Consider the following 26,271-nt stretch of genomic DNA (forward strand, 5'->3'; position numbering starts at 1 on the left):
CGGGTTCAACTACATGATCCCAGATGATGAATAAGCGTCTTATCTAGCGAAACAATCGGTCATTTTCTAAAAAAAAATACACATTTATATACTTTTTAACCACAAATGCTTGTCTGGCACTATGCATTTCGTAATCATGTTGGAAAGGTCACTCGTGACGTAGGCGAAAGTACCGATCCAGTGTCTACAAAGTGAACGTGCAAAGACTAAGTCAAACAAACTTTACCAAAAAAAGGTAAAACAACGATGTCAGACATTTTGTAGTTGGAGGAGAAAATGAGTTTTTTGCCCTACTGCGGTACTTCAGCCTACGTCACACGTAACCTTTCTGACGTGATTGTAATGTGTGGCGCTTCACAGAGCAGTGCAAGATGAGCATTTGTGGTTAAAAAGTAACCACAAAACATAAAAAAGTAGAAAATGGCCTATCATTTTGTTGGATAAGACCCTTATTCCTCATCTGGGATCAAGTAGAGCTGCACTGAAATTAACATTTGGACCTTCAACCCAACTATATGGAGAAAAATCCTGAAATGTTTTCCTCAAAATCCTTAATTTCTTTTCGACTGAAGAAAGAAAGACATAAACATCTTAGATGACATGGGGGTGAGTGAACAGGAAATTTTAATTCTGAAGTGAACTAATCCTTTAAAATATATCCTATATACTGTGGTATAATTGGTATAGCAGAATCAGATTATCACCCCTGCACAGGTATAAACAACATACCGGCCAGCTCTACGCAAGCTTGTTTTCTGTCCCAAAATGAAGCGTCGGACAGATGCTTGATGTCCATATGTGGGTCCAGGAAGGGTTCACAAGGCTGTGACTCATGCACACATGTTCTGGAGCTCACCTCCGGTCCTCTGTTATTTGGATTGATGAGGTGTCAGTGTTTATGTTGAAATGTCAGTGTCAAGGAGGCACACATGGCACTTTTAACTTGTGCATTGGGACTTTGCCACATGGGCTCTCACAACCCACAATCCACCCACTCCAAGTGTCAAAGGCATTTATGTCTTTAGACGTGCGTCTGCTCGCACATTTACACACATACATAATTATAATGGCAAGAACACATATGTCCCTCCGTGACCGGCAAATATCCTCAGATATTCAGAAGTTAAGCGGCTCGTAGAACGCATTATCAGACATTGCCCTTTCCATAATTAGAAGGTTGGAGAGTTAATTAGCATGCAGTGTTTGTCTTGGAGTTCAGACAGCATTTGAAGCAAACAGAGGCTTTTGGGACAGTGTTTTTCCAGAGGCTGTTGTGTTTGATCTTAAAAATACACCAGCTGAGAAGAGAAATAAGTAATATCAGAGGTGATGCAAAATTCCAGTTGTAAACACAGCCTTGAAAAAGCATAAAGTGATATTTAACTTAAAATGAAATATGCCTTGCATGGGTAAGTCATTATGCAGCTTAAAGAAGCTGGTGATGGTGTGTGTGGGTTTTCTTAGCTATAGTTTGGGGATATTTGTCTCTGTAAGCAAGCTAAGTCTGAAGGGATGTCCTTAAAGGGATAGTTCAATGATGAACTGAATCAACACTGAGCTGCATATTGACACTATTGTCTTTTATAGCTGCTTTACAGCAGAATTTGAATAAGTTATAAGTCTCATATACACTCACCTAAAGGATTATTAGGAACACCATACTAATACTGTGTTTGACCCCCTTTTGCCTTCAGAACTGCCTTAATTCTACGTGGCATTGGTTCAACAAGGTGCTGAAAGCATTCTTTAGAAATGTTGGCCCATATTGATAGGATAGCATCTTGCAGTTGATGGAGATTTGTGGGATGCACATCCAGGGCACGAAGCTCCCGTTCAACCACATCCCAAAGATGCTCTATTGGGTTGAGATCTGGTGACTGCGGGGGCCATTTTAGTACAGTGAACTCATTGTCATGTTCAAGAAACCAATTTGAAATGATTCGAGCTTTGTGATATGGTGCATTATCCTGCTGGACGTAGCCATCAGAGGATGGGTACATGGTGGTCATAAAGGGATGGACATGGTCAGAAACAATGCTCAGGTAAGCCGTGACATTTAAACGATGCCCAGTTGGCACTAAGGGGCCTAAAGTGTGCCAAGAAAACATCCCCCACACCATTACACCACCACCACCACCACCAGCCTGCACAGTGGTAACAAGGCATGATGGATCCATGTTCTCATTCTGTTTACGCCAAATTCTGACTCTACCATCTGAATGTCTCAACAGAAATCGAGACTCATCAGACCAGGCAACATTTTTCCAGTCTTCAACTGTCCAATTTTGGTGAGCTCGTGCAAATTGTAGCCTCTTTTTCCTATTTGTAGTGGAGATGAGTGGTACCCGGTGGGGTCTTCTGCTGTTGTAGCCCATCCGCCTCAAGGTTGTGCGTGTTGTGGCTTCACAAATGCTTTGCTGCAAACCTCGGTTGTAACGAGTGGCTATTTCAGTCAAAGTTGCTCTTCTATCAGCTTGAATCAGTCGGCCCATTCTCCTCTGACCTCTAGCATCAACAAGGCATTTTCGCCCACAGGACTGCCGCATACTGGATGTTTTTCCCTTTTCACACCATTCTTTGTAAACCCTAGAAATGGTTGTGCGTGAAAATCCCTGTAACTGAGCAGATTGTGAAATACTCAGACCGGCCCGTCTGGCACCAACAACCATGCCACGCTCAAAATTGCTTAAATCACCTTTCTTTCCCATTCTGACATTCAGTTTGGAGTTCAGGAGATTGTCTTGACCAGGACCACACCCCTAAATGCATTGAAGCAACTGCCATGTGATTGGTTGATTAAATAATTGCATTAATGAGAAATTGAACAGGTGTTCCTAATAATCCTTTAGGTGAGTGTATATCTCATATATAAGTCTCATATTTGATTCTGTTATTTTCCTGTTTATTTCTGTGAAGCTGTTTTGTATCTGGATTGTATAAACCACTATAAAAGTGACTTGACTTGACTTGAAAGTCAGTGGGGTTCAATGTTATTTAGATCCCAACACTTTAGTGTTTCACAGAAGATAGACAGTCCTATAGGTTTGGAACCACATTTAGGTGAGTAAATGATCATTATTGGGTGAACTATTCCTTTAATTGAAAAAATGCTAAACAAATATAGAAAATGTTTAATAATAAGATGCAAAAAATGCACTTTTTGTAAGTGGTTTAGTCTGTAGTAATTCTAAATTGCTTCATATATAAACAATAGAAGTCTGTGATATGCAGTCATCAGATAAATAAATGTGTGCGGTGGGGAATGTGAGTTAGAGGTCAGGGTTTGTGCTGCGTGTGGAGTGTGTACTTGCACTAATGCCATCATCCCATGAAATCACTGCTGCACGCTCCTCATGTACTCTGCCAAAAATTGGAAAGTGTGAGGTCAGAGCGGCCTCCTCCTGTTTAAGGTGGATGAACAGAACTTCAGCGTGAGGCTTTTGGTATTAGAGCTTGACAATTTTAGCATTATGTTTGGCATTTCTCCACTTCGACTATCTATAGTTTAGGGTCTCTAGATTTTTAAAATATTTTTGAATGAAGTATCTTATGCTCTCCAAGGCTGCATTTATTTGATTAAAAAATACAGTAAAACATTGTGAAATATTATAAAAGTTTTCTCTTTGAATATATTGTAAAATGTAATTTAGGGGCCGTTTACATGACACTGTTTTCAACTAAAAATGGAAAACGTTTTATGCGTTTTGGCCGTTCATTTCCATATCAACTGAGTTTTGGTGGCCTGAAAATGCAAACTTTTGAAGTCGAGTTTTTGAAAACGATACCTTTATCATCTCCGTGTAAACAGCAAAAACGCAAATCTGTGAAAACGTGACATCATGCATCATGCATGTCACATGTTCCGTCTATAGATGTGTAGTGTTTCTTTACAAAGTGTCAACGCCAACTAGTGTTGTAGTACACGAGATCGGTCTTGGTCTTGGTCATATTTTGAAGGTCTTGGTCTTGTCTTGGTCTCAGACTCAGGCTAAATTGCTGTTGCATAGTCTGATTTCTTTGTTGACATTATTAATTTGATTGGAGTTTTTCAATTGATTGGTAACAGCTCTATATAGTGTTGATTAAAAATAAGACATTTCTCAGGCAGTAAATGTGGATCTTTCAGATGAATTGGAGAAGTGCTAGTCTGGTCTTGGTCTTGACTCGGTCTCGACTTGCCTTGGGCTTGTCTTGGTCTCAACCCCTCAAAGTCTTGGTCTTGTCTTGGTCTCGACTTGGTCTCGGTTAAGGTAGTCTTGACTACAACACTAACGCCAACTACAGGCCTAGTATGAATAATACAGCGTTTTTTTTGTCATTTTCACAGACCCGTGAGAATAAGGATTGTTTTGACAAGGTTGTTGTCTGTACACGATATATACGTGGTAGTGTATATAAAAAATCAAGATGTTATTACCATGTTTGTGTGTTTCTAATTAGAGGTGTTTGCTAAGGCATGCGTGACTATTACTATTGCTCATTCTTGCCTAACATACCCCTAACCATATGCTTTTGAAACCACATGTGACCCATCCTGCACAATGTGCGCTACAGACGTGAATGATTCCTCATGTTGTGTCTCGATGAAACATGCTGGGTTTTTTTTTTTTTATCCATCAGCCAGGAACCATTAAACCTACAAGGAGGAGGAACCCAAGTCATACAGTATCTTCAAGTCAGATACCATAAAGGTACTGGTCTTTTTTTGACTTGGTCTGTAAACATTACGCTAGCATTGTGACAGCAAGTTTTGCATGGATCATTTTATTCAGAAAATGTAAAGAATTAGTTGTCTGCTAACCTGTGGATGAGGAAGACAATTGTACAAATATATTAATTGTATGTAATATATTATATGAGCATTTTGTAGATTGATAAATTAATGAGATGTTAAATATAATGATCATGATACAATAGCAGCTCCTAGTCATTTTGTGCCATGTGGCAAATACAGAAATGAGTCTGTAAAGAGTTTGTGTGTGTGTATATTGGTTAGATAAGCCCTAGCATGTGAGCATTCAAACACCTTCAAACACCCAAAGCCCATTATGTGAGCACCATTCCCAACCTTTACATCCTTCTGCGGACTACCGGCCCTTTGGAGGGTTAAACTGGTTTACAGGAGGCCGGAAAGCACACATAAAAGACTCTCTCAGGTCTTGCGATAATTTATTAGTCCTCACGTCCAGTAAAACATCCTTCCTCGGTGACAGCACACCTTTATGACACCATTATCTCTGCTTAGCAGCAAAACATACATTATTGCAATCAGCGTTGCTTAGCTAGTGCATTAAACAATTAAATTCAAATGACTCACTAGTCAGACTTAGTAGTACCAGATCACAACCTTTTTTTTTTTCTTTGATGCAGGCATTTTGTAGTTTCTGTATGCACTGCTCTTTCATTCATAAGAAGTCTGTGTGCATAGCTGCGTTGCTGGTCTGGTTTTATAACATGTCTCATTAAGGTCAGTGTTATGTAATACCAGAATGTGACCGATTTAGAAGTATAGACTGTTTTCCCCTCTAACCCAGAATGCATTCACTACATCATAGCTTTTTTAATGAGTTGCTAGTACCTGCATTGTTTCAATTTCTCTTTTGAGTCACTAAAGGTCTGCTTTGTATTTGTGCAAGACCATTCTCTCATGTCATTTAACTCTGAATGGCAACAGGCACTAGCATGCATGCTTTCTTAGATGTATTCACCTCATGTGTATTTAAAGGGATAGTTTACCCAAAAATGAAAGTTACCCCATGATTTACTCACACTCAAGCCATCCTAGGTGTTGGCTTTCTTCTTTCAGCCAAACGCAATCAGAGTTATATTAAAAATGTCTTGGCTCTTCCTTAAAATGGAAGTGAATGCTGCCTAAAAATGCGCAACCAATCATAAAAGTAATCCATATGGCTTCAGGGTGTTAATAAAGGCCTGAAGCGATGCAATGCGTTTTTGTAAGAAATATATCCAAACTCAAGCTCCTCCGACATTTCTCTTTAAAAATTCTCATTTTTGACTGCTAATTTGTGACATTTGTATCATTTGAGCTTCCGTGTTCGTCAATATATCATGCAACAGGTCAGAGGTCACTCTTCAACCGGAACTAGACTCGCGTATGGCCATTACCGGAAGCTTAGTTACTATAGTTTATAAAGTTTTAAATATGGATATTTTTCTTACAAAAATGCATAGCTTTGCTTCAGTAGGCCTTTATTAACCCCCTGGAGCCGTATGGATTACTTTTATGATGGATGGATGTGCTATTTTAGTCTTTAAAAAATTTTATTCCCATTATAAAGCTGGGAAGAGCCAAGATATTTTAAAATATATTTCTGATTGTGTTCAGCTGAAAGAGCAAAGCTAAATACACCTAGGATGGAGTAAATTATGGGATAATTTTCATTTTTGGGTGAACTGTCCCTTTAAATATGCACTGCTGTTCTGTTTTACAAACATTTTCTTTTTTAATCTTTGCATTTTACTGAAGCCAAGCTTAAACATGGCGGTTTTTGACTAGTCTTTTGAAGGTGGGTGTGACGACTCTAGCATACTTTAAGCACAGCGCTCTGTTTAAAGGTGCCTATCTAAATAAACACAAACTCTGTTGTGGCTGCTTGTTCGGTAATTCAGTAGGTTTAGTTTGACTTTTAGTTCGACTTGTCCCTATGATAAGGCTTCGTTCGAGACTGTGCATTTAAACTTCCGTAAATGCATATAATTTAGCCCAGTTCAGATGCGTTCACATGGTCACTTAGTGTGTTAGAAGATGGAAAAAGTGATGTCGGTGAGCCCCAGGGGCTGGTACAGGGCCTCATTAAGTCGTTCTGTGCTCATGTGTGGGTGGCTGTGTTGTCAGGAATTAATGTATGTTGCTGGCTATGGTTTTGTAAGAGATAGGTAGTAACCTCTCTTGGGTTTTTATGCCTTTTAGGTTAAAGGAACACTTTTTTAATTTTTTTTATTTTAAAAGATCTTTCTCAGTATTTATGTCTGGTTTTCTATTACAAATATCTAAGCATTCTTAAATCAAGAGATACAAAATGTCAAAAGATATTAAATCTTGTTTTCTGAAAAATTGATAAAAATGAGATGTTCATGCAACAGTTATCTGCCAGTGGGGTCAGAAAAAATAAGCTTACTTCAAGAGGAAACCAAAATAATGTTTCTTACCCCGTTGGCAGATATTTTTTCTTGTATGTTTTAAGCATAAACTCTATGGAGGCTTGTTTCTGCCACTGAGTAAAAAATAAAAAAGTTAATTGCAACTTTTTATCTCACTATTCTGACTTTTTTGTCTCAGAATTTCATTATATAAAGTCGCAGTTCTGTTTTATAAAGTCTCACAATCTCACAATTCTGACTTTATAACTCCAATTGCACGAAAAATAAAAAAGTTGCAAATTACCTTCTTCTTTTTTTTATTTATTTTTTTTAATTCTGTGACGGAAACGCACTTCCATAAACTCACTGAAGCATTTTTCATAAAAGAAGACTTAACATCTTAAGTCATTTTTCTTTTTTTCTTTTTTAAATGGAAAACAAAATTACTAAGAAAGAAAATTATTTTGGTATCCATTTCTCATGAGTCAGCCAGTGGGTTTGGCAAATTTCATTTCAACCCTTTTAAAAGTTCACAATGATGCCATATCAGTGAGTTTCACTTTTGTAAAACACGATTGCATCACAAGTCACACCTGTATTTTGCGTATTGGCCTAATTCCATATAAGGTTACATTTCAGGAGACACATTTCCAAGAGCTGTCAATGGTACAATAGTGTTATGATGTACACCCAGTGAATCACAGCCATACCATAGGTGCCCTTATCGTGAAACGCACCTCGCGTTTCATAGTAGTACACAACCAACCCCCGGTCGTTTCCCTCCGGACAGCACATCTGAAATCTTTATTAGCAGTATGTATGGGTCTTTATGTTTCTCCAGTGTGTCCCTGAGGCCCTCCGGAACAGGAAACCAGGAGAGCAGGAGTGACTCCCTCATCCGTCAGCTCTCACGTTACTCAAACTGATTGCTGCATTAATGAAGCGTGACCTTGACTTCTAAAGACGACAGCAGGAAACACAGCAAAAACCTGGAATCTTCATCGCCCCCATGCCAGGATGCTGGACTTTAACCGTTTCAACACGATCCTGTGGTTTGAAGATAAATGAAAGCAAAATCTCTCCAGTATTCTGACATGTTCTGACACATTGGTGCTCATGTGGAAGACATGGGTTTGAATCTGGCAAGCAAAATGATTGTCCTATTCTCTTCCTTCTTCTTTTCCTGTGTGTGTATATATATATATATATATATATATATATATCAATCAGAAATGTTTCTTGAGCAGCAAATCAGCATATTGGAATGATTTCTGAAGGATCATGTGACATTAAGAAAAAACATTAACTTTATTTCTGTATTCCCAAAGTAAACATTTGATGTTAATTTAATACGCTTTTGTTAACTAGCCACAATGATGGTGTTTAAAATATATTTAAACCTGAATTAAGTATAGAAATATGAAACAATAGGATTTAAGTACTGAATCCACGGTCCAAAATCTCCTACATTGTCTTGTTTAATTTTCGCCTTAGCGAGCACCACTAATTAAAAGCCTAATAGTGTTCTTTCTTTGTTTTTATATGGCCGTAAAACAGGAGTAAAGGAGGCTGATTTGTGTCGGGACATTCCTGATCAGACCGCAGGGGATTTTATAGTCTTCCTCTCTATGACTCTGTCTGATGTGGAGACACCGTCAACCAACAGGCATTTCCATCCTGCACGTCGTCTAAGAGAGACAGACAGAACAAGAGATGTGAGGAAACGTGGGAGGTGAGCCACATGTAAGACAGACGATCCTGCCAGTGTGTCATTATCATAAAGAACGTCTTTAGTTTTTTGATATTGTCACGGGAGATTCACTAAAGATGCACCTTAGATGAGTTTCGCACCACACAAATGTTCTTCAAGCAATGTAAAACTATTTAATTGATGTGCTTAATGATGCACACTAACATTAAAAGCATGTCAAAGTGACAGAGCAAGAGCAAAGAAAGAAAACGAGTAAGATAAATGAGACGGCTAACACTTTTAAGTCCCTCTTTATGTCATAACACATGATGCTGCTGCCAGCAAGTCAGAAAGCAGTATTTTCTGAACCGACCAAACACACCCTCGCATGAACAATCACAACTCCGCCCCTTTACTATTGATTCCTGACCTTTGCTTGAACGAGTCCAGCACTCGTCTTAAATTAAAAAACAAACAAGATGGGACGAAACAAAACCCCTACGCTTTATCACTGAGCTAGACATCAGTATGTCTCAAAGATCATTTCCAGGAAGCGACCTTATTAACCGCATGTGAGAAAATGATTAATTTTGCCGTGGGTGGAAGAAAAGGTTGAGTAAGGTTTCTGTAATCATTGTCGGTGTTGTAATATGGAAATGTAGAAATGTAGAGGCACTTGAATGAATGTGTGTGTGTGTGTGTGTGTGTGAGTTGTGCATAAGCATGTCTGCCAGACTAACGTCCTTACGATATTGACTAAACAAGTTTGAATCAGACCGCCTGGCGCTATCATCATCATCGTAATCAAACATTTGTTATAGTTTGACTGTGTAAACCAGGCCACATGTTAGAGACAGAGCTTGTCCAACATGTAAAGTTTATGCATCCATTTACGCATAATCAATCAGATGTTTGCTCTGACTCAAATAAAACAAAGTTTTCCAGCTTCTTAGTTAGTTCCAGCTTATGCTGCATTAGTCAGTGTTAGGGAAAGTCTACATTTATGTCATCTTCTGGAGAAAATGCTCTTGAAAAGTGGTGTATGCCTGTGCAAAACTCATTGCCACTATGCTAGGATGTACATATGCATAATATACCTAACTGAAAAGAAAAACTGTAATTTCCAAAAACTGTACATTTAACAGTATTTTACTGTAGAATTAGATCCTATTAGGTCTATTACAGTTTTTACTGTATATGGGAACTTATGTTTACTAATTAACAGGTTTTTACGTTAAAATTAGTCATTTTTTTCAGTGTAGGGTGTTCTGGTTGGTCTGCTAGGTTTTGTTTTGCCAGTAAACATCCAAAAGAAACTTTCAAAATGTTATTGCATTCTGGCTCAAGTCCTTTACTGTAACTATATGGGATTTTTTTCAGTCCATTTTATCATCCATGTAATGAAAATCATAAGTCTGATTAGTTATCTCACCTCACCATGCCCACGTGATTTGTAGTAGCATTAATGCGTGTAACATAAGTTTAATAATAAGTCTGCTGCACAAAAGTTTAACACTTAGTGTTACTGTAGGTGTTGAAGGTCAATGACCTGATTTTTTTTTTTTTTTTTTGTACATTAAATTCTAAAACAGCTTGCATGATTTTAATCCATCTCACATGAGGAGCTAAATTTGTTGGCTTCTCTCCTTATCTCCAGGTTGAACTTTGATCCAGTGTTTGGGAATGTGCAAAGTGAGATTACATCAACAGGTGCAGGTCCTTAACCTGGTAACCTCATGAATGATGAATCACCCCTTTCCCTCATAATCGGCACACCCTTTCCCTGTGGAAGTCCATGACAATATGCCAGCATGTCACACATGTGGTTTTGTAAAGAGAGCCCATCTCCACCGTATTTAATCAACAGGTGTGAAATTCTTCATTACGTATGGAGATGGTTTGAATTGGTGCTGCGTGTATTTATTGTGTTGTATAGGTGTTTCGTTGGGAGAAATAAAGTCAGCGATAAGAGGATAGAGCTACGAAATGAACTTGCATAACATCTCGGATTGTTTCATGAGAACTGTTTGCATAAAAATTGTGATCTCTGACTTTGATTTAAGACTTGACAAATCTGAGAACACTTTGAGACATTGATCTCTTTTGAAACTCTAGAGGAGACACTTGAGATTGTTTTTTTTTTTCTCAAAAGAAAAATCTGAGAAATTTGCTCTCCATTTCACCTCATTGCTGTCAAAAAGATTCTAATTGTGATTTTTCTTTAATATGGGATATTGAATCAGATTCTGAAATAGAGTACACACAGAAGCATCTAACTTCAAACCATGTTTTAAAGTCAGTATGACATCAAAATTTACTCTTTACTTTCTTAATACATGCTTTTAGTCTTTGTCATTGCATGTAATTCCAAAGAAAATGACTATTGTAATCTTTTATCAGAATGTAATCATTTTCTTTGCTATTCCATTTCCACTTCCTGGTATATTTAATATTTAAAAAAATTCACATTGAATATCTTGTTTCTCTCAGAAATCTGTTGGATTATGAGAGCAAATTATGAGACTTTTTTTATTATGAGAGATTTTTGTCTTTAAGCTTAAAGGGTTAGTTCACCCCAAAATGAAAATTCTGTCATTTATTACTCGCCCTCATGTCGTTCCATACCCGTAAGACCTTCATTCATCTTCAGAACACAAATGAAGATATTTTTGATGAAATCTGAGAGGTATATGACTCATCCATAGACAGCAATTTAACCACCACTATCAAAGTCCAGAGAAGTACTAAACACATTGTTAAAACAGTCGACGTGACTGCAGTGGTTCAACCTTAATGTTATGAAGCAACGAGAATATATTTTGCATGCAAAAACAAAACAAAAATAATGACTTTATTCAACAATCTCTTCTCTTCTGTGTCATTCTCATACATTGTTTACATCCAGCGCTTCCTGGTTCAACTTCAGAACACCGACTCATCATTGTCCAGTATCACACGCATACGTCGTGCTGCTCATGTGATCAGCTTTGGCCAATACTGAGCCGGCATTCGGACGTAAACATGGAGAGGAGATTGTTGCATAAATTCATTATTATTGTTTTGTTTTTGCACACAAAAAGTATTCTCGTCGCTTCATAATATTAAGGTTGAACCACTGCAGTCACTTCAAATGTTTTAACGATGTCTTTAGTACCTTTCTGGACCTTGATAGTGGTGGTTAAATTGCTGTCTATGGATGAGTCATATACCTCTCGGATTTCATCAAAAATATCTTAATTTGTGTTCCGAAGATGAACGAAGGTCTTACAGGTGTGGAACGACATGAGGGTGAGTAATAAATGACAGAATTTTCATGTTTGGGTGAACTAACCCTTTAACCTTATTTCAGCTTATTAAAGGGACACTATGCAACTTTTGGTTGCCTCTAGCGGTTAAAAAAACAAAACTGCATGCATTTTGCGGAGGAATTCCTGTTTTGTTGTGCTTCGGCTCTGCGTGACTGAGGATGAATATGGCCCTTCACAATAGATAATGCTTTACAATGAACTCAATACATATCGCAACTTATCTGTTCAATAAAATACCTGACTCACCTGTTGAGTAATAAAACGAATCTTTGTGTAACTTTTTCAACATTTCAAATCCCTCAGTTCTCGCCATCTCTGAAAAGGCAAGCCGGTGTTGGTTCTTGTTTTATTACGAGCTCTGTCTCGTTTTCTTTTTGCCAGCAGACTCTCTTCTGTTCGAAGTTTGTTTAAAACAGGTGAATCCCCGAAGGTTGGAGATTTAGCTGCTCCATGTCAAAGTAGCCGGAGCAACTTTTCTCTATTTACTAATATGACGAGACATGCAAAGGTGAGTGACGCATGTACGCAATTTCCTGCAAAAACCATCCTGCTAAAATATAAACTCTTATAATAGGCTTACCGTAGTGAATCAGGTTAAGACAAAAACATGTTTTGGATGAAGGATTGATGATGTATTGATTATTTAAATTTTGTTAATTCTGAGCAGAAAAAGTATACCTTTAAGAAGAAAATTGACTTTATCAATTTAAAGTTATTTTAAAGCCATGTTTGCCCTTTAAAATCCCTTTGAATCCACATCAGTATTCCTTATGCGTCTGAGAGCCAACCTTACTGTGATGTTATTGTTTAAACATTTCAAGCAGGTGTTCCTTCAAGCCTGGTTAAGTGACCCTTTCTGCTCCAAAGGTGCATGGCTGCCTGACTTTATAAGGCACTTCCTATGTGTGCGTACGATGACATCATATCAACAATGGAGTGGATGAATGTCTATGTGTGTGCGCGTGGTATGTGTGTGTGTATGAGAAGCGGGAGTTGGGAGGGATCTGGCAACGGAGGAAAGTTCATGGCCGTGTTTCTATCAACACAAGGCAATCTGAGCTCAGATCAGATCAGTTCTGTCTCCACACCTGATCGCAAAGCGAGGTGCATCAAATGACATAAACAGTTGACTTTTATTCGAGCGACAATGCATTCTGCAGGAAAGCGATTCCTGATGAACAAACTGTGACTTAGCTGGGTTAATGTATAGACAAATGCAAATAATACTTGAATAGCTTCTAATCTGTATAAATGCTAGGGGTGGGAATCGTTTGGTACCTCACAATTCTATTCAGATTGATTCTTGAGGTCACGATTCTCTATTTTGAATCAGATTTCAATTTGATATATTCTAGTTTACTGTTTTGTGTTACTTTTCCTATTTGATTGGTGGACATCTTAATAGGACTTGAAAAAAAAAGAAAAAAATATCATTGAAGCATGGAGGCAATGTTATTGTTTTGATGTATTTTTATTAAAATGGGAACAAAGAAGCAAATTACAAACAATAGGACAAATACAATTGACAAAAATATACAAAAGCAGTGGGTGATTTTTGTTGTTGTTGTTGTTTTTTATTAACATTAATAAAACAGACAGCAGACAGCAACAGTTTTTTAGGCTGCTGTCCCTTTAAGAACAAATGCACTCATCTAATATACTGTTACTGATTAATAACACTTTTAATGTGTCAATAACTTTAAGTAGTACTTTGACATTAAAGAAGTGTAACACTTTAGAAAAACGATTTTTGAAATTTGTGAATCAATGCGAATCCGTAGAAGATTGCGATTTATTGAGATTATTATTATTTTGTATAGCAAAAATAAAATTTTAATGACAGATTATTACTATATATATATATATATATATATCACATATTATTATTCTATATATATTATAAACGATTGTTCCTCCACCCCTAATAAATGCATGTATGCATGCTGTTGCATGAACATTTGCATTGAATGCACATGTGCACACATTCGCAATTACACACAAACCATGCTCTTATGGACCCCTGTGTACACTCTCGAACTTAACAAGTGCACAGTTATAGATTCATGCATGCACTTTCACCTTTCTGTGTAGCACAATGTCAAAAATCAACAGTTCATTCGCTCTCCTGCTGGCCACAACTGGTCCGCTGGAATGTGTGGAATGTTCTTGAAATTATTAGGGGATTAAAGCGAGTCGGCTCATCCACGGCCAAATATCGGATGATAAGCCTGTTGGGTTTGGGGGGCCAAGGCCAGACACAGAGATTTGCAACACTGTAACACAAGCACATTTTGTTCCTGCTGCATTCCTGCCTCTCGGCTCTGTTTGTTTAGCACTTTGAGGTTTTTTGTGTGGCATTGTGTTTGACTGTATGTAAAGCTTCACGCTCAGTATGCAAGTTCAAGTAGCCTTGTGGCATGGAGTGAGCTGCTAGATTTTATTTAACACTTTAAACGTATTTGTTGTATTTAGTAGTGTTCATACAGACTAAACCATTGCAGCTTGTTGGACAAAAAAGTAAAAAACAACAAAAACATGAACAACTTGCTTAAACCATGTTTGTCTTAATTTAAGCTTGCATTTAATGTAGTCTGGGTTGCGTTTTCTTTTATCTCAAGAAGTTTTCATCATGGTTTTTGAAGATGAGGGTATTTCACTCAACTTGTACAAGTTGGTCTGTCTATTTTATCTGAATTTGTACCAGGGTTTTTATTGTTAACTAAAACTAAAACTATTATTTTAGGGTCTTTTAACTAGTTATTAGTATGCATATTACTAGAATATTGGCTATTTATTAGTACATATTAAGCACATATTAATGCCTTATTCTGCATGACCATATTCTACATTCTTAATCCTACCCAATACCTAAACTTAACAACTAACTTACTAACTATTAATAAGCAATAAATTAGGTATTTATTAAGGGAAAAGTCATAACTAATAGTTTATATATGTTCCCTATACTAAAGTGTTAACAAACATTTCTGTTAATTGAAATAATACGGAAGAGGATTAGGGCCAAGCAATAATAAAAAAATAAAACCATCTCAAGATTAAAGTTGTTACATTTTGAGAAAAAGCGGTTAATTGGTTAACTTAACGACCTTTTTTCTCATATTTTAATGAGTTTATTCTCAACATTTTATCTCGACTTTTTTATTCTCGAGTTTTTTCTCGAAATTTAACGAGTTTTTTCTCGAAATTTAACGAGTTTTTTCTCGTAATTTAACAAGTTTTTTCTCGTAATTTAACGAGTTTATTCTCAACATTTTATTTCGACTTTTTTCTCGAAATTTAACAACTTTAATCTCGAGATGGTTTTATTTTTTTATTATTGCTTGGCCCTAATCCTCTTCCGTAAAATAAAGCTGAAATAAAATTAAAATAAATATTAGTTGAAAAACTTGAACTAAATGAAAATAAGAAATGTTGCCTTGGCAATAAACTGAAAGCACTAAAATTCTTAAATAAATAAAAACTATAACTAAGGGGCTGTTTACATGACGCTGTTTTCAACTAAAAACGGAAGCCCTATTTTAACAATCTAAGCACATGGTCTGAAGCGAATGGGGCATGTGCACTTAGGGCATATCCGAATCCTCATTTGCTAGTTTAATGATGGAAAATATGGTCAGCACGCCAGGCTCATGGTCCAAAAGGGTTGTACCAAGTCTCTTAATGAGTCATGGGTGTGTTTTGGATGTAACGCGCAATAAACAAATCAGACTCTCATCTCCCATTCCCTTTAAAAGCCAGTTGGAGGCACCATTGAGGATTCGCTGTTTACATGGCGGAATTTGCGGAAATACAGAACCCTTCTCTGGGGAGGAGTCCTTTTATTTTTAATATTTAAAAATGTCTGTGTGCTGCTGCGGTTCCCTGTGTGTGTAACAAGCAGAGTGTATGTTTGTTGTGTACCCGGCTAATAGGCGCATATTACTAATGCACTCTTTAAATAACAAAAAAATACTGCGGCATTGACTTTAGACCAGGTTTCAGTTGGTCAATGGCGCAGTCGTATTCAGTTGCCTCAAAATAGCAACACGCCAACAATGCACCTGAACACACCTCATTTTCAAACCAGCACGCCCATGGGCGAACAGATGGGTGCAAGTGCATTGTTATTTAAACAACGTCGGCGCTGGATGTGAAAATGACAACTGCGTCGGGCTGAAACTACCAAAAAACACTTGCATTGTAAAACTAAAATAACACTGATTTGCACCAGACTGCAGTAGTTTTTATTGGACACAGTCTTAGATATCTACATAAAAAGCTATGAGAACTGTTTTTCCTCCCAACTTAAAGTTGAGGAGCCTGTACAATTCATAATTATGCATAATTGTTTGGTTAGTTGCATTTTATTATTTGCATTTAGCTTTGTTTTATTCTGTACACAACAGATCTGCGACCTGATTGAAGTCCACAGTAAACAATCAGAAACACTGGGATGGAATCATCTCACGTCCACATGGGTATCAGGATAAGACTGAATCAGATGTGTATTATACATGATATACAACAGCTGTTATCTACCCCACAGACCATAATGAAGAGACATCACCAATATCCATCTAGCCTGCAGACAATACGGGCTCCATCTCGACAGGCATGTAAATATAATGTAGCAGTAAAACATCCCAGTGTTTGCTGTGTGTGCTTTCTTATCAGCAATGGAGCCACCTTTATGTCTGTCTCATCGTTTGTATGGAGTCACCGGGGCCGTGATCCCTTATTTTCTTCATTCTGTGCATTAAATGTCTCTCTTTGCACGTCTCACGGAGGTTCTGTAGCCTTGTATGGTCTTGTCTGTCTGTTCAAATAAGTCTTGACTGCAGGGACTCTGGACTGTCATGTCATGTTAGCAGTCTGTCTGGTTTTAGGTATCTAATGTTTATTTACTGCCTCCAAACCACTTTTTTTAAATACTTAATGGTTATATCATATTTTAATATTTCAGATGCACAGGTTTGTGTAAACTATGGCTCTGAAACAAAAGCTGTTTTCTTTCTCAGTTATTGTATTTTTAATAATAGAGTGGAAAGTTTTAATAGCGCTTTGCTTTGGGGGAGAGACAAAGGCAAGTTTTTATTTAGGAAAAAACAAAATGTTTTGAGATTAATAATGTAAACTCTAAAAAATGTGGTTTATCCTTATGGAAAATCTTTTTATTTATTTATTTATTTATTTTAGAAATTTAGTGGATGTGTGCTGTTATTTACTGAAAAAAGTGTGACACCAATATAATATTTTGATGTGGTCATTTAGCATATTTTATTATTTACTATTGAATATTTCATATGTGATAACATCACTTTATATATATATATATATATATATATCCAAATACTATATATATATAGATGAAAACTAGATGAAAAAAAGTTTGTCAAGACAAACTTTAAGTTGGCTTGAAAAAGCCAGTCCAGAAAGTTTGCAGCAATTTTAAAAGTTTTCAGTTTTCAGTTTTAGTTTAGATAGATAGATAGATAGATACATAGATAGATAGAGATCAGGGTAATCAAGGTGTTTGCTAAGGTACTTGGGGTGGTTACTTAGGTGTTGCTATGCGGTTGCTAAGGTATTCGGGGTGGTTGCTAGGGTACTCGGGGTGGTTGCTAAGGTGTTGCTATGAGGTTGCTAGGGTACTCAGAGTGGTTGCTAGGGTGTTGCTATGTGGTTGCTAAGGTATTCTGGGTGGTTGCTAGGGTGTTGCTATGCAGTTGCTAGGGTACTCAGACTGGTTTCTAGGATGTTGCCAAGGTGATTTGTGTGGTTGCTAGGTGGTTACCATGGTGTTCTGGGTGGTTGCTATGGTTGCTAGGTTGTTCTGGGTGGTTGCTATGAGATTCATGAGATTCTATGAGTTTCAATGGATTAGAAATAGTACATAGAATGGCAGCTTTATTGAGTCTTGACAGTTTGAGTTTGAAAGTCTTGGCTCATTTGAACATTCCGTCAATGAAAGTCAATGGGATTTTTCAGAGCTTTAATAGTCATTTTTTGGGAAAACCGTAAGTTGGATCCGTAAGTTAGAAAAGATATAGCACACTAAGTCAGAACAGTTTAACAGTTTGTAGAGTTAAAGCTCTAGGAGTAGTTAGAGTCAGAAATTTTGGTCTCAGAAGAAAATAGCATAACAGTAAGTTGGCTTTTTCAAGCCAACTTAATAAATCAGTCTTTCTCTCTCACACAATTTATTTATTGTGATTATTATTATTTTGTATGTAGCTAAAATAACATTTAAATGAAAGACAGTTTCACATTAAAATGCAAACATAGGATATTTTATTTGCATTTGTATGAAAATGTCCTTAAAATATAGTGAGACATAAAATTTAAACTTGTGAGGACATTCCTATCTATTTATCAATACACCGAAAGCAGCAGGTTGGTTTAGGGGTTTGTTTTAATGCAAGGTTATGTGAGCCATTGCTTCTAAGAACTGCCCATAGTGAAAAAAACTTTTTTTTTTTCCCCCAAATCATATTTCTTATACATTTACATATAAAGCATATAGAGTAAACAAACACATGACACAGAAAGAGTAACAATATTGCAGAGACATGCACATATATAACAACAGTGTGCGCACTGTGTCTTTAAATCCCGTGTGGAGGGGCGGGGCTTGCGCGTCCTCTGACTGCAGCGAGCATTTAAAGCAGCGCGCACAGAGAAGACCCGTTTAACGAACCTCTCGACCGCTGTAATGTATGTCCTCGCGCATCTATAGAGATAAAGTAAAGCTTTCAAACGGACCGAACGGGATCATTACGGCATTATGAACTTTTAACACCGGACACCTAGAATCTACCAGGAGATTAAGGTGAATTTTAATGCGTTTGTCACATTGTCAGTGTTTGTGGTCTGTCTGTCTCGCTATGTGTGTGCGTGCTGATGACGACAGTGACGTGTGTAACGATATTATCAGATTCTGTGACAGGACATCCGATAAGGAGTGCGCGCGCGTGTGTGTGTGTGTGCGCGCGCGCTCAATTAGGATGGAAAGCTCAGAATCAGTTCTAAAACATAATATAATTTACCTTATATTTTTTATTAATTTTAGGTTTTTGTTATCATCATAATAATAACAACCATAATGATTATCAGCTGACAAAACCCGCATGACACTGTCATAATATGTGATGTTGACATATATGTTGCTTCATCTTGTGGAACATCAGTCTTTTTTTTTTTTTTTTTTTTCTTAAAGAAATGTATGAGGTGTGTTTCGTCAGGTGTGATAGAGTTTAAGTGACTCATCCCGCCAGTTCGCGGAAGCGGACAGGTAGATCGGGTATGGTTGCCTGGAAACCGCGGCGAGGTGACAAGAGCGGGGTGTGAACGCGCGCGACTGTCTCTCCTTCATACCTTCTTACAATGTCATATTAGTGGTTTGTCAGGACGCATATATTTCGTAATTTGTGGCCATGTACAATGACTGTCCACTTTAGTGTTGGACTTCTTTTTGTCAATATAAGGGGACCGAATGGGTGTCTTAAAAACCTGTGAATATGCAAGTACAGTAGATGTGCATTAGAAGCACTTTTGATGTGCCGTGAGTTCATAAGCAGTATTTCAGGTATTTCCAAAAGATCCATTGTATGCTAGTCTGTCAAGAACATGTCCTCATTTCATTGCAAAATTAAGAAATTATATATTGCATGAAGAAAATGATGCCTATTTTGAGATTTTTTGCAAACACTTTTCAAAAAGGTCACATTAGTTAATGTTATATTAACTAACAAAGAGCAATACATTTGTTAAAGTACTTATTAATCATTGTTAATGTTAGATTATAAAAATACAGCTGTTCATATCAGGTCTGGTCCATTTAATAATACTAACCAATGCAACTTTTGATTTTAATAATGTGTTATCTTGGAATTAACTAACTTAAATGAATAAATGCTTTACAATATGTTAACAAATGGAACCGTCTGACATGATTTTTGCATTTGCCAAATGCAAAAATGTCTTATTCTCTTCACTTTATATTTACTGTAATGCAATAAATAAATATTGTATAACTGCAGTAGACCTATATGTTGTATGCAGCCCTAATGCTGATTTAATAAAAAAAAAAAAAAGTGCTTAATTATAATGTCACAATCTTAATAGTACTAAAATAAGCTTTGTTCTCTTGTGATTTTTATAAGTGAAATGCAACACTGATGTTTTTCTTGCACAATGCAACCAAATGTCTCAAATTCGGTAGTTTTGGTTCTGAGACACCATAATCTCAGATTTAAATGCAAAAGAGGGTAGAATTAGTAAATGTGTGTCTATAAGTGTTTAGAAGGAGCTTTCATGGGGGTTACGCCACAGCGAACACATTTGGCACGCTTTGTTTACTTAACGTCTACACAACACATTGGCATTGTCTTCCCAAAAGCATTGAGAAATGTCTGTGCCGGACACTAGGAAGTCTGTCCGTCTTGCACCTGTTGTGAGAGGAAGCGCTCGTCCCGTGGGGTTCTTTATCACGGATCAGGTTGCATTGTGTGCTCATAGTGACCGTATCCAAGGTCCAGAGCTTTCAGGATGCATAACTGCTTGCATTTATGCACCAGATCAGGGACGGTCAACAGAAAAGACCTGGTTTGATCACATACCCGTTTCGGAAATGGTTGCATTGCTTTCTTTGACTCGTCATAGATGTTAGTCATGTACAAATCTCTATTGGTTGTTCTTGAAATGTGTATTATTGATTTAAATTGCAAGATCTTGTACTTGTTGCATATCACACTCAGTTCTGCAGAAATGCACCATGCTTGTAAAACAGCCCTGCAATAAATTGTTCTATAAAAATGCTAATTGCTCAGTAATAGGGTTGTTTTATCTCTGGAAGACTGTCGTAATGTTGGTGATTTGATAGCTTGTGAGCGTGATATGTGTTTGTAAGCTAAAACCAGGATGAACCTTGCCTCCAGGTCCATCACTCTTCAAGTTCTCAGGGGTGTAAAGCTGGTTTCTCAGAGTGAAAAGTGTTTCGTTGGATTCTACTCTTGAAGCAACTGCTTTAGACCATATCTAGTGTTACACTGAATCGTAACAGTAGATGCAATTTCCTTTAAACACAAGATGTGTTCCCAAGGCAGGAAATTTGAGACTCATTTGCATATATAATTTGATATTAGACTTCCTCTGTGAGAATCGCATTTGCACAAGACTCAGAATGCTAAATTACAGTGCGATGTTTCATCAAACATTGCAAAGTGATAAATTGTACACTGTCATTGCATCCTACACAACTGGATTTTTTCGAGCATTGAGTCTTGCAGTGAAGTTTGTGCTTTTTTTGTGTGTGTGTGTGTGAGAGACATCTAAGAGTGCATTTTAGTTTGGCACTATCCTCAAGGCTTTTGGGGCATACATGTCGTTTAGTGCTGTCAAACTGAGCGCTTGTCATACCACAGGCTGTGAAGCTCAGCAGAATGTTACTCAATGTTCTTTTCTGAAAGAGCACAACTGGAGTCCCGTGCACATGGCTGACTGCATTGCAAAGCGAGGGGAAGCGAGGAGGAGGTGCATTGGATGGTGTGCTGATAGCCCTGGGCTCCAGAAACAACTAGTTCTTCCACAACAACAACAAAACCATTGCATTGATCCCTAGATGATCTCAGTTTGGTTTGAATGTTCATATGGCCATGATAGTGGCTGTGAAATTCCACTGAAATATTTCACTGCAACTCAAAGGTTGGTCTTTAAGGAGTTGCTCTTTAATGGAGCTCTTGGCTGTATTTTATTATTTTTTTTAAGTATCTTCCTGTAGCTAAATCAGTAGAGCATGGCACTAGCAACACTACGGTCATGGGTTTGATTCTCAGGGAAAGCAAGAACCGATATATGTACCTTGAATGCAATGCAAGTCACAATTTTTTTAACCATTTTTTTTTTTAAAGCAACACTAATGTCATGGGTTCAATTCCCAGGGAAAGCAAGAAATGATAAAAAAAAATGTGTACCTTGAATGCAATGCAAGTTGCTTTTTTAAAAAAATTAAGATTTTTTTTTTTTTTTAACCATTTTTTTAAGTGTCTTCCTGTAGCTAAATTAGTAGAGCACGGCAATAGCAACACTAATGTCATGGGTTCGATTCCCAGGAAAAGCAAGAACTGATAAAAAATAAAAAAAAATGTGTACCTTGAAAGTCGATTTTGTTAAAAACGTCTGCCAAATGCATAATTGTAAATGTAAATCTTGGACATTTCTCTTAAAATTCCTTGAAAGAAATGAAAATAGACATAAAAAAGGCAATAGTTTAAACCATCGCATCTTCTCTAGAGTTTCAGAAGTAATCTCAATGTTTGAGCTTTCTGAGTTTTGTCCTATTTGAATCACGTGCTCAGTGTAAGATCTCTTGTGAACTCTAGATAAGATGCATTAAACTTGAGGTCCTTTTCTCAGTAAGAAAGGAAATCTGAGACGCAGGAGACTTTAATCTTATTCCTGTGTCAGAGAAACACTTGTGGTATTACAGAGATTCATGCTCTTGTCCTCTCATGGCTGTGTTTCAGGTACAGACCAGCAGCTGCCAGCTTGGCGGGAGGAACATTTCCTGGCCTGAATGCGAACCGACTGCAGCTGGAGCATGTCCACTGCAGGCTTGACTGCCCAGGAGATCTGTTTACCCGCGCAAAGCCTATTCCTGCGGGGCAGCCATTGGCATAGCATGGCCGGAGCTAAGCCCTCTTGGAAATACCATGATCTACACAAGTGAGTGCATATTTTTCACATGTTTTCAGAGTTGAAAATGGATTAGTTTTATAAGTCCCTGGACATGCACTGCATGACTGAACAGAAAAACGGGAAATGGTGTGCAGCATTTTAATGAACCTCGGATTTGTGCGTCAATCTGATTAGCTGTCCTGTTCTTAATTTGCAGCTTATGCTTCACAATTGATTCTTCTAGGGATTTTAAGCATCAATCCCAGGAACAGGTGCTGCCATCATTTTCAGGAGCAGACAGTAAGTAACATAACCCTCATCATTATTAAAAGTGCATTAAAAAATGACAATTTATAGTGACCATGTCTGTCAATGATTGTATTTTAATTTTTTGGTGAACAATTTTTTGGTAAAAGTGCCTGCCAAATGTAAAATAATTTAAAAATGTAATACTGTTGGAGAAAATCATAAGCTTTAAGGGGAAGTGTAATTTTTGCTGCCACATCTTTAACATTTTGCATAATTTGCATAAAAAAACAATTGATCAGTTTCAGTCTTAAAACGGCTATATTCTCATTCTCTGCCATCTTCCCATTTAAACAGAACAGCGGACTCATCTTCAATCACCAAACAGCCCAGGAGGCCAGCCCTTGCCCCCCAAAAAGCCCCGACCTTCCCAGCTCACCTTGCACACAGACCCTTCTACGTCTAGCCCTGCCAAAGACGACCAAGTGGTTCCCTGCTTTCAACGTCTATCCGTATCTGACTGCATCAGTCCTCCCCAGACGCCCAGCCGGGTCACCAAACCCCTTCCCCCAATTCCTGGTTCAGCGGAACTTTCCCCGGATCAGGCTGTGGACAGTGAGGTAGAATTCTTCAACGGAGATGACAATCGCTGCCTGGTTTCCGAACCTTACTCCAAACCCTCTCCTTTCCGCTATGGAATGCCCAGTAGGAGGAGTTTCAGGGGCTGTGGACAGATTAACTATGCCTACTTTGAAGGTCCAGCATCCCAGCAGAAGCAGCAGTCACAGAAGCTGAGGCAGGAGCGGGAAATCCAGCAGAGGGAACAGGAACTCCGCGACCAGCAACAACAACAGCAGCAGCAGCAGCAGCAGAACTGTCTCAGGCAGCAGGAACGTACGCAAAGGAAGCTGCGGCGCTCCCATTCCGGCCCTGCCGGCTGCTTTAACAAGCCCACCTCCTTCCGGCTGTCCAGTCACCACTGGAATACGCAAGGCCTGGATAAACCGGAAGTTCCTCCGAGAGTTCCAATCCCCCCACGACCAATCAAAACAGGAGACTCCCGCCGCTGGTCAGCCGAAGTCTCATCGGGAGCCAACAGCGACGATGACCGACCTCCGAAAGTACCCCCTAGAGAACCTTTATCCACCAGTAGTTCCCGTACCCCGAGCCCAAAGAGCCTTCCGATGTACCTCAACGGGATCATGCCCCCTACGCAGAGCTTTGCCCCAGATCCCAAATACGTCAGTCGCGGCCTGCAACGGCAGAATAGCGAAGGCTCTCCATGCATTCTGCCCGTCATGGAGAACGGCCGGAAAGCCAGCAACACGCACTACTTCCTTTTGCCACAACGCCCATCATACCTGGACAAACATGAGAAGTATTTAATGGACAGCACAGCGAGTCGAGGCACAGATGCCTCCGATTCGAGTTCGGACTGGGACTGTCAAAGCAAAAGGAAAACGACGCACCAAATAGACTTGGTATGAAATAAGTGAGCTATCACTTGGGACACGTTTGTCCGAAGACTTTTTTTGCTGCTTTGTCGCAGTTTTGCTGTAGTGCTCGTAAATTCGAGCGAGTTACGTATGAATTGCAGTTACTGGGACTGGAAACTCGGAAACGGTTCTAACAGTTCTCTTAGAGCGAGCTCGGAAATTGTTTTTTATTTCATTGTTATGTGAAATGTAAGTGTTGAAATGATAACATGGTGCAGTTGTTTGGTATTAGCTGGTCTGGTACCTTCATACTTCAGTGTTGTAAATTTTCGTAGTCTCATTTTATATTGCATTGAAGATTATTTTTATGTCTTGGAACATTGAGCACGTTCATTTGATCATAGGGACATAGGGTCAGTAATGCTTCTGTACGTTTGTGTCGTCTACCATATATGAAGTATAAAAACGGCCTGGCTTTTTTTGCAGCCGGCATTATAAGTGAAGGTTTTTCCATCTTTTTGCATTGCATGAAATCTGACACATGCACACTATTTCGCAGTTCTTCTGTTGGGCTATTGCTTTCAGCCTTTGTCAGGACACTCTTTTGTGTGCTTTTTTTGTGGCCTGTCTGTACAACTTGTAGTCTTGAGTGTGTGTTACATAGGAACAGGCTAAGTATTGCTTTTCTGTTCCAAGTTGAGTGTGTGAGTGATTCGAGAGCTGAATGTGTTACATTTGCCCAATTTTGGCACTGCTTTTATAAGCTGCTTAAAACGGCAGCTGAAATGTTGCCCTCTGAATGAACAGAGTATTTCCGATCCCTTGCTTCTCGCTAAGGTGTAGTGTGTTCTGTTGTTGCACAAAAAGCAATACTTGTTAAACCTGTGAATGTGTTTATCTCCTCTTTTTAAGTGCTGTCTCCACGTGAAGCTGTGAGCCATTGTCTGGAATAGGATTTTCTCGAGTACTACCTCCCATTATATTCTAGTTCTTAAATACCCAACTACGGATTACAAAGACTCAACGAATACAATCTCCCTTGGCGCACACAAGCCCGCACGAGGAAACAATTGCCCCTGATTTGTATTTCTTTGTTTTGCTCATTCAAAACAGTCAGTCATTAACACTTCCTCAATGAAAACGCATCTTCGACCGATTTTTTTTTTTTTTTTTTTTTTTTTTAAGAGCTATGTGGAGTTAAAGTCCATACGTGTTGCGTTTGGCCGAGCTCACACATACTGATCTTCCTGTTACTGTATGTGCATTCCTGTTAGACGTGATTACAATGGGTGTGGGCACCAGAGACTTTGGCTGCTGGCAGCTGGTGAATGAGATGTTTTATTGTTCTATATTGTTTCCAGAACCATCGTGATAACTCAGTAAATGTAGCAAGTGCCATGCAATTTGAAAAAGATGAGGAAAGTAAGACTATAAAAACATGCTGTTTGAGAGCTCTGAGGTCAACTACAACTTTCCACCTCACAAAAGGATTTGAACTCATTTTTTTTTTTTTTTTTTTTTTACCCGTTTATTTTACCAGTTTGTGTATCAGAAAATGTTTACATTGTTTTTATTTTCCTTTCGCAGTCTTACCTAAAAAAAAAATGAAGGCAAGTTCAAGAAGAAATAGACATCTCTGCTGTGTTGTGTGTATGTGTGTATATATATAAAAATATATATAAAGCAAAGTGCACTGATAAAACAGTATGTTGTGATGTGTAAAAGTATTTAACATTGTCCTCTTACCCAAACTGAATAGTTCTTAGTGTATTGTATCCTTTAAAGTAATAGAAATAAATACTTATTTATGACTCAA

At 38.1% G+C, this 26,271-nt stretch overlaps 1 protein-coding gene across 3 annotated transcripts; it reads left to right on the forward strand.

Annotated features, from left to right (window-relative positions):
• Positions 1 to 2,926: 2,926 nt before the first annotated feature.
• Positions 2,927 to 26,271, forward strand: errfi1a (ERBB receptor feedback inhibitor 1a). 3 transcript variants are annotated; one of them, XM_048173513.1, is made up of 6 exons: positions 2,927 to 3,060; positions 4,621 to 4,691; positions 8,659 to 8,833; positions 22,623 to 22,821; positions 22,991 to 23,073; positions 23,377 to 26,271. In XM_048173513.1, the coding sequence occupies exons 4-6, from the start codon at positions 22,673 to 22,675 to the stop codon at positions 24,504 to 24,506; spliced, it is 1,362 nt and encodes a 453-aa protein (XP_048029470.1). In that variant the 5' UTR covers positions 2,927 to 3,060; positions 4,621 to 4,691; positions 8,659 to 8,833; positions 22,623 to 22,672; the 3' UTR covers positions 24,507 to 26,271. The 3 variants fall into 3 exon arrangements, with proteins under 3 accessions (XP_048029470.1, XP_048029471.1, XP_048029469.1); XM_048173514.1 differs by lacking the exons at positions 2,927 to 3,060; positions 4,621 to 4,691; positions 8,659 to 8,833 and adding an exon at positions 18,771 to 18,928 and having other exon boundaries at positions 23,018 to 23,073; XM_048173512.1 differs by lacking the exons at positions 2,927 to 3,060; positions 4,621 to 4,691; positions 8,659 to 8,833 and adding an exon at positions 18,772 to 18,928.

Source organism: Megalobrama amblycephala, linkage group LG21, assembly GCF_018812025.1.
Source record: "Megalobrama amblycephala isolate DHTTF-2021 linkage group LG21, ASM1881202v1, whole genome shotgun sequence".
In the NCBI taxonomy this organism is placed as follows: Eukaryota; Metazoa; Chordata; class Actinopteri; order Cypriniformes; family Xenocyprididae; genus Megalobrama; species Megalobrama amblycephala.